Source organism: Lithobates pipiens, unplaced genomic scaffold, assembly GCF_037356315.1.
Source record: "Lithobates pipiens isolate NorthernLeopardFrog02 unplaced genomic scaffold, aLitPip1_a1.2 Scaffold_25, whole genome shotgun sequence".
Taxonomy (NCBI): Eukaryota; Metazoa; Chordata; class Amphibia; order Anura; family Ranidae; genus Lithobates; species Lithobates pipiens.
The window spans coordinates 169089528-169098040 of record NW_027507787.1 but is presented as its reverse complement, the minus strand read 5'-3'; the positions used below and the strand labels follow the sequence as shown (position 1 = coordinate 169098040).

The window sequence follows — 8513 nt, the reverse complement described above, 5'->3', positions numbered from 1 at the left end:
CCAATAGATTTCGTTCCACTTCACAATTGTGTCCCACTTGTTGGTGATTCTTCACAAAAAATTTAAATTTTATATCTTTATGTTTGAAGCCTGAAATGTGGCAAAAGGTTGAAAAGTTCAAGGGGGCTGAATACTTTCGCCAGGCACTGTAGATAGATAGATATTTTATATATTTTTTTTTCAGAGTTTCTTCAATAGGTGCTGCTGTAATTATCAATCATTTAATGAATGTTTGTTAAATCAAATTAAAATCAAAGCTAATTCAATTAAAATAAAGCTACATTAAATCTGTAAAATCACAAGGGCTAAGTCCCAAGAGGTAAATAAACATATAAAAATGATCCTCTGCCTGCACACACGGCTTTCAGACAAGAATTCCTGCCACATTATTTGAGAGCGTTATTCTTATCAATTGTATCCCTGTAGCTGGAGGATATGGTGCAGTCTTAGACTTCTACCTTATTCTATATTATTTTCAAATAATGAAATGACAAATCTACCCCTTATAGTCTGCATTTGCACTTGAGAGCCTTTGATGGTTTTATAAGCTTTTTTTAGCATTTGTACAGGTGGTTTTGACTTTTGAGTGCTTTTGCAGGCATTTTTGTTTGAGCATTTTTTTTTAAATATTTCTAGCCAATATAATGGTAGTTATTAGGGGAAAAATATTTGATATACAAATTTTTTGCAAATTTTTTTCCCCGGGTGTTTTCATTGATCTCTGCTGAGGCCAAAAAACGCTTGAAAGTTTTAGCTCAAAAGAAGCTCATGTATTTGAGCTACAAGCTTCAAGTGACGCTATGTTCAGGTATGAATAGGCACAATTGTAAACCATGGGATTTTGGACGTTGAATGGTTTGGAGCTTTGTTGAGCTTCAAGCTACAAAATGCTCAGGTGTGTTGTTTTAAAATTAAGATTGCTGTAAATTAAACGACAAAATACAAACCAGAAATAAGTTACTTACTGCCAATTGATTGAGGAAAGCCTCACAAGGTAAGAGCCCAATACAGCAAAAGGAAATATCTAACATATCTAAGAGTGTCCAACCTGCAGCCCACAGGCCACATGCGGCCCAAGACGGCCATGAATGCAGCCCAACACAAAATCATAAGCTTTTTTAAAAATGTTGATTTTTTTTAGGTTGAATATCATTTTTATGAATAGGTTTTCAGATAAGTACAGAAATAGTTATTTAAAACGAGTTGATACTACTACAAATGTAGATTAGTAGTAAAACAGTAAGTAGAGTGCAATAAGGAAATTTGCAATAAACGGGTCAACAAAAGTAACAAGGGACTATTCGTGATAGAAAAAAAAAAAAATGGGGATAGCTGTTATATCATTAAGCAAAACTGTGATGGAATGGACAGCAGTGATTTCTCGAGCGTTCCCCAAAATGCACGTAGTTATTGCAAAATCAGTAGGCCTGGAAAGGGCCAATGTAGAGTAATATTGAGGAGAAAGATAGAAGCATAGCTAAAAGCAAGAGGAAAAGGGAAAGAGAGAAAAGAGAAGTTGAGACGAGTCCTCTTTGTTTTTGTTGTCTTGTTTTTTTGTGTTCCTGTTTTAAAGATCAGAGTTCGCTGGCACAATAGCATTAGGCTCAATTTCTCCGATGAGGTGTAATGCATTCAGATGCTCCATAGGGCTTCAATTTTTCACATTTGTCAAGTTCCCAAGCCTGCATCTCCTCCATGAGCATTATATCATTAATTTAGTTCACCCACAAAGATAAAGAGGGGGAGATGTATCCTTCCAGTGTCTAGATATTAACTGTCTGGCCGCAGAGAGGAAGAATCAAACAGTTGATTTAAAAAAAAATGTTTTTGTAAAATTGCATTTACACTTAGCGAATACACACGGCCAAAGAAAAAGTTGACAGTATCTCTCTTTTGGAATTTTATGTGTTTTATCTTCCCATTCTTTACAATCATGCCTTATTCATATCATCAGTTTTCGGCAGCATCTATATTTGTGAGTGACTATTTTCAAGGATGAAACACACGAACAGCAAATTTAGAACCAAAATGATGAGCACCTTGAAAATTCATTGAGAATTACTACTACATGCATCTAACCAGATATTGATGCGTTAGTTGATCAAAAACCTGTCATATATCACTCTAGATTTATGTTGTACTTTTTTACCTTTATAATAAAAAATATTTAAAGAAATTAATAAGTATTATTACTCAGATAGGTACATTATCTATATCAGTGATCATTGCCTTGTGTACCTTCCCTTTTTTCTGCTTATTAGCTCTCCTTATTCTTAGTGTAATATATGTGTGGCCCAAGACAATTCTTCTTCTTCCAATGTTGTCCGTGAAAGGTCAAAAGTTTGGACACCCCTGGTCTAACAGGTTTCAGTTTTCTGATTTGCAATTCTTAAACTTCAGTTCTGAATCTACTGAAACCATTGATGAAAATGGAGGATTTGCGTGTATAAACCTAGAGATATAAAAACCAAACACACAGATTATCAAAATGCTTATTTGGGAAAGACTATTGCTTTGATTAATACAATTTTGTTTATTTTACTGCTGCACTAACAGAATACATTTAAAGACACATGGGCAAGATGGCTGTACTACTCCTCAAAAATAGGGGTGGATTAAATCCTATAGGGAGTGGTGTTGTGCTATTAATTCGATAGTCTGGGGATGCCTCTGGTGAGGGGAAATTGGGGGGGTTCCCTTTTTTTTTTGAAAATACAGGAAGAGAGGAATAAATATTTAAGGAAGTAGGAGGGAGAGGTTATATTGATTTCAATGGTCAGGAGCAGCGGAGGAGCTCTGTATACACCGCTCATCCACCACCCGAAAGATGCTGCTTGCAGGACTTTTTATAGCCATGGGGTCTCAGGCTGGAGGCCTGGTAGTTGGAGGGATAATCCAAGTGTTCTGGAGAGCTGTCTGAGGGGAGCTGTGCTGAAGAGAATCTGTTGAGACTCCTGTGAGTACAGACTGCAGATATTGGGGCCTGGTTCTTTAACCACCTCAATACAGTGCACTTACACCCCCTTCCTGACCAGACCAATTTTCAGCTTTCAGCGCTCTCACAGTTTGAATGACAATTATTCAGTCATGCAACACTGTAACCATATGTAACTTGCGATTTTCCACACAAATAGAAATTTATTTTAGTGGTATTTAATCACTAGGGTTTTTTTTATATTTTGTGCTATAAATTAAAAAAAAATTAAATTTTGTGAAAAAAAATGCCCTTTTCTTTGTTTCTGTCATAAAATGTTGCTAATTAGTAATTTTTCTTCATAAAGTTTGGCCAAAATTTATACTGCTACATATCTTTGGTAAAAAATAACCCAAATTAATGTGAGTTATTGTGAAAGTTATAGAGTCTACAAACTATGGTGCCAATCCCTGAAAATTTATCACATCTGATCAGGCCTTCAGTGCATCAGGTGTATCTCATTTCTTGAGACACTAGCAAGTCAGGAAAATACAAATACCCCCAAAATGACCCCTTTTAAGAAAGTAGACATTCCAAGGTATTAAGTAAGTAGCATGGTGAGTTTTTTTAAGTTGTAATTTTTCCCACAATTCTTTGCTAAATTAAGTTTTTTTTTTTTTTTTTTTACAAAATTGTCATATTATCAGGTTATTTCTCACACAGCATATGCATAAAACAAATTACACCCCAAAATACATTCTGCTACTCTTCCCAAGTATGGCGATACCACATGTGTGAGACTTTTACACAGCCTGGCCACATACAGAGCACCAACCACCTATAACACTTTTGAAGGCCCTGGAGTACCAGGACAATGGAACTTCCCACAAAATTACCCCATTTTGGAAAGCAAACACCCCAACATATAATCTATGAGGCATAATGAGTCTTTTGAACGGTTAATTTTTTTCTAGAAGTTTTTGGAAAATGTGGAAAAAAATGAAAACGCTTTTTTTTTTTTACACAAAGTTGCCAATTTATAAGATATTTCTAACATATAGCATGTATATGGCAAAAATTACACCCTAAAACACATTCTGCTACTCCTCCCGAGTATGGCGATACCACATGTGTAGGACTTTTACACAGCCTGGTCACATAGAGAGGCCAAACATTGAAGTAGTACCTTCAGGCGTTCTAGGAACATAAATGACACTCATTTCATTTCTACCCATCACACTTTTGAAGGTCCAGGAGCACAAGGACAGTGGAATTACCCACAAATTGACCCCATTTTGGAAAGAAAACACCCCAACGTATATTCTATGAGGCATGGGCTGCAAATAGGTACTCGGGTACTCTGATGGGCTGCAGATAGGTACTCGGGTACTCTGATGGCCTGTTGACAGGTACTCGGGTACTCTGACGGCCAGGTGACAGGTACTTGGGTACTCTGATGGCCTGGTGACAGGCCATCGTGTACGCTGATGACCTGATGACAGGTTCTCTGATGGCCTGGTGACTGGTAATCTGGTATTCTGAAGGGCGGTGATAGGTACTCAGGTACTCATATGGACTGTGACGGGTACTCGGGTACTCAGATAAACTGTGACAGGTACTCAGGTACTCATATGGATTGTGACAGGTACTCAGGTACTCAGATGGACTGACAGGTACTCAGGTACTCAGATGGACTGTGACAGGTACTCGGGTACTCAGATGGACTGTGACAGGTACTCGGGTACTCAGATGGACTGTGACAGGTACTCGGGTACACCACTGAAGGAACAGGGATGCGCGCGTATGATCGCACGCATTCCCTGTTTAAATGGGAGGCCGTCATATGACGGCCTCCCGCCACAAGAGCCACGCCGCCTGCCCATCATTTGACAACCGCCGGTCGACAAGCAGTTAAACTACCCCTTTGTTCTAGGAGAGTCAGCTACTGGGTGCAGCAGAAAGGGGATACTGATTAGTGTCCTGAAGAGCAACAGTCTATTCTTCCCACAGAGGACTTTTTTAAGAGTGCATGTTGCATCAAGTAGGAATTTCACAGTCAAGTTAAAGAAGTTGTCCTCCATGTAATCAGTTGAATCTGGAGTATCTCACTACATTCCCTTCCCTATCCAAGTTCTCAATAAAACATCAAAAACAACCAAAACCCCTAGACTGATTATTCAAGATATAAGTGTGTGTGCCTGGCTGTGGAAAATACTGTGTGCCTGACTGAAGAGTTGAAGCAAGAGAGAATTCTAGAGGCACCTACAGGGTGGCACTACATATTTTTTAGATAGCAACTTTAAAGAAATGGTGTCACTCGGCAGAATGGCTATGCACCTTGAAACAGTATACAAATCAGTTTTTGGCAGTATGGCAAGCAACACATGGTTCGCTGTCCTAAATTGTTTGGTTTATTTTCCTTCAAGGAACTATATATGTATTTTTGTAAGTGCTTTCAATTTATTCCACAACTCCAAAATATGTTCGAGGCTCATCGGCTTCAATCTATAAACTGGTCCAAGGGTATACAACTGATCTTATAGATATATATATATATATATATATATATATATATATATATATATATATTTATATATATATATATAAAGACTGGGGTTGGGTCATCATTACACTGTAGGTTCCTGTGGGCCAAGCTTCAATGCTAAAAAGCACTGTAAACTTTGAATAACATAAACATCTTTTACAAGGACATACTTTTGATCAGGTATTTACAACATGTATCTTGTGTATTAAACAGGTGGAGAACATATAGATTTATTGGAGATGAATAAGACTTCTGTAACAGAATTTATACTCACGGGGCTCTCTGACAACACCAAACTGAAAATTCCATTGTTTGTCATATTTCTGCATGTTTACATCACAACTGTGGTTGGTAATGTTGGCTTTATGTCCCTAAACATAGTAGACAAACGTCTTCACAAGCCAATGTACTTGTTCTTGAGCAATCTTTCTTTTGTTGACTTCACATGTTCCTCCACTGTCTTGCCTAAAATGTTGAGGGACCTTCTAAGTGAAACTAAAGCCATTTCTTTTGCTGGCTGTGCCATGCAGTTTTTCTTCTTTGGGTCTTTTGGAAGCACTGAAAGTCTTCTTCTAGGAGTCATGGCATATGATCGTTATGTAGCCATTTGTAGCCCATTGTTATACCAGGTCCACATGAGCAGTGTCTTGTGTCTCCAGATGTTAATAGCCGCCTATTTTGGAGGGTTTTTCAATTCTCTTGTGCACACAGTGGCCGCATTCCATCTGAATTTTTGCAGATCCAATATTATTGATCATTTCTTCTGTGACCTTCCACCACTCTACAAGCTGTCCTGTTCTGATACGTCCATGAACTTTGTTGCTTTGATTATTTTAGGTAGTTTGGTCAGTGTAAGCAGTATCATACTCATCTTTGTGTCATACACCAATATTATCCAGGCCGTTCTAAAGATACGATCAGCCCAGGGTAGATACAAGGCTTTTAACACATGTACTTCTCATATCACTGCTGTCAGTGTCTTCTATGTGACTATCTTCTTTATGTATTTTCGTCCATCCTCCAGCATTTTAGATCAGGACTGGGTAGCTTCTGTCTTCTACAGTATTGGTATACCAATGTTAAATCCTATGATATATAGCTTTAAGAATGCTGAGGTCATAGAAGCTTTAAAGAGTTATTGGAAATGTTTTAAATAGTATATATATATATTTTTTAAAACAAAAATCAAATTTTTTAAATTTAAGTCAGGTTTTTTGGATTTTAATCGATTTTTTTTTTTGATTCTTATCAAATTTATTTTTATAAAATGCTTTTGGAAATATAAATATAGTTAAATATAAATATAGTTAAATATAGTTATCTATTTAAGATACATTAATAATTTAGTTTATTAGGCATGAAATGGAGCTTAGTTATGTAGCATGATGCTGTATATTCTGCAATATTTACATTTTTGGTAAACTCATTCAATGAATACAAGCTCTGCAAGCTAAGATAACATGCACTGAATGCATTCACACATTGTCACATTAACCAAAGTTCAGGAATATTCCTTTATCTCATTGTTTTGCAAATCTATGTACACTACAAACTGTATGATTGAATCGGTTCTGATGTCACTGTTACTAACCTGACAGCTTATTAAAGATTATAACTACCAGCAAGAATAAGTCCTTACATTTAAAGAGCATCTGTCATTTCAGATCCATAACCCTGGTATCCCCGTATTTGGCCAGCTGTCGGCTACAAGATAAAAGTGATCTCTGCAGCAGATTCGCAGCAAGATCACTTTTATCGGGGGTGGGAGAGGTACCCAGGCCAGGCAGGCGAGGGAGAGGCAAAAGCACCCCCGCTAGTGGCTAAAATGCGCTGCAAATCCGATGGTAAAGTGCCGCTAAATATAGCAGCGTTTTACCGCAGACGCTATGGGTGGCTTGGTGTGAAAGCCCTCTTAAGCATTTTGTTAAGGACTGAAATTGGTCCATAAAGGATGTTTGGAAGTACAAATCTGTGCACACAGGTAGGGTACTACAATTCAAAGAACTGAAGCATATCTCTTAAATAGGGATGAGCTAAACACCCCCTGTTTGGTTCGCATCCAGAACATGCAAACAAGTAAAAAATTAGTTTGAAAACGTGAACACTATTAAAGTCTATGGGACACGAACATGAATAATCAAAAGTGATAATTTTAAAGGCTTATATGTATGGTATTGTCATAAAAAGAGTCCTGCCCCAGGGGACACGTATCAATGAAAAAAAAAGTTTTAAGAACAGACTTTTTTCGGGAGCAGTGATTTTAATAATGCTTAAAGTGAAACAATAAAAGTGCAATATTCCTTTAAATTTTGTACCTGGGGGTTATCTATAGTATGCCTGTATCCATAGCGCATGTTTCCAATGTTTAGAACAGAATGTCTGGTATGGATATTAACCAGTTGCCGACCGCCGCACGACGATGTACGTCGACAGAATGGCACGGGCAGGCATATGGGCGTACCTGTACGTCCCTGCCTTCCCGCGGGTGGGGGGCCCGATCGGGCCCCCCCCCCGGTGCCAGTGGCGGTCGGTATCCGTTCAGGAGCGATCCAGGATGAGGGGGCGGCCATTCATTCATGGCCACCCCCTCGCGATCGCTCCTGACGAATGGAAATTCAGTGTGACATCACTTCCTCTCCTGTAATGTAAACACAGGCAGAGGAAGTGATGTAATCTCTCCTCGTGTCGGTCTTTTTCGTTCCGGCACCGAGGAGAGAGGGTCGGTGAGTTGCACCAACACACCACACGTACAGTAGAACATGCCAGGCACACATTCACCCCCCCCCCGATCACCCCCCCAATCACCCCTGCACCCCCAGTCACAGTGACACCAATTGCATTTTTTATTTTTTTTGCATTGGTGTCATTTGTGACTGTAATAACTGTTAGGGCAGTTAGGGTTAGCCCCCTTTAGCTCTAGGCTACCCCCTAACCCCCCCCAATAAAGGTTTAACCTCGTGATCACCCCCTGTCGCCAGTGTCACTAATAAGCGATCGTTTTTCTGATCGATGTATTAGTGTCACAGGTGACGCTAGTTAGGCAGGTAAGTATTT

The 8513-nt window shown here is 38.7% G+C and overlaps 1 protein-coding gene across 1 annotated transcript; it reads left to right on the top strand.

Annotated features, from left to right (window-relative positions):
• Nucleotides 1–373: 373 nt before the first annotated feature.
• Nucleotides 374–6616, top strand: LOC143930652 (olfactory receptor 5AP2-like). Its single transcript, XM_077455148.1, has 2 exons — nt 374–438; nt 5673–6616. Exon 2 carries the CDS (start codon nt 5699–5701, stop codon nt 6614–6616), a length of 918 nt encoding a protein of 305 aa, XP_077311274.1. The 5' UTR covers nt 374–438; nt 5673–5698.
• The last annotated feature ends 1897 nt before the right edge of the window (nt 6617–8513 follow it).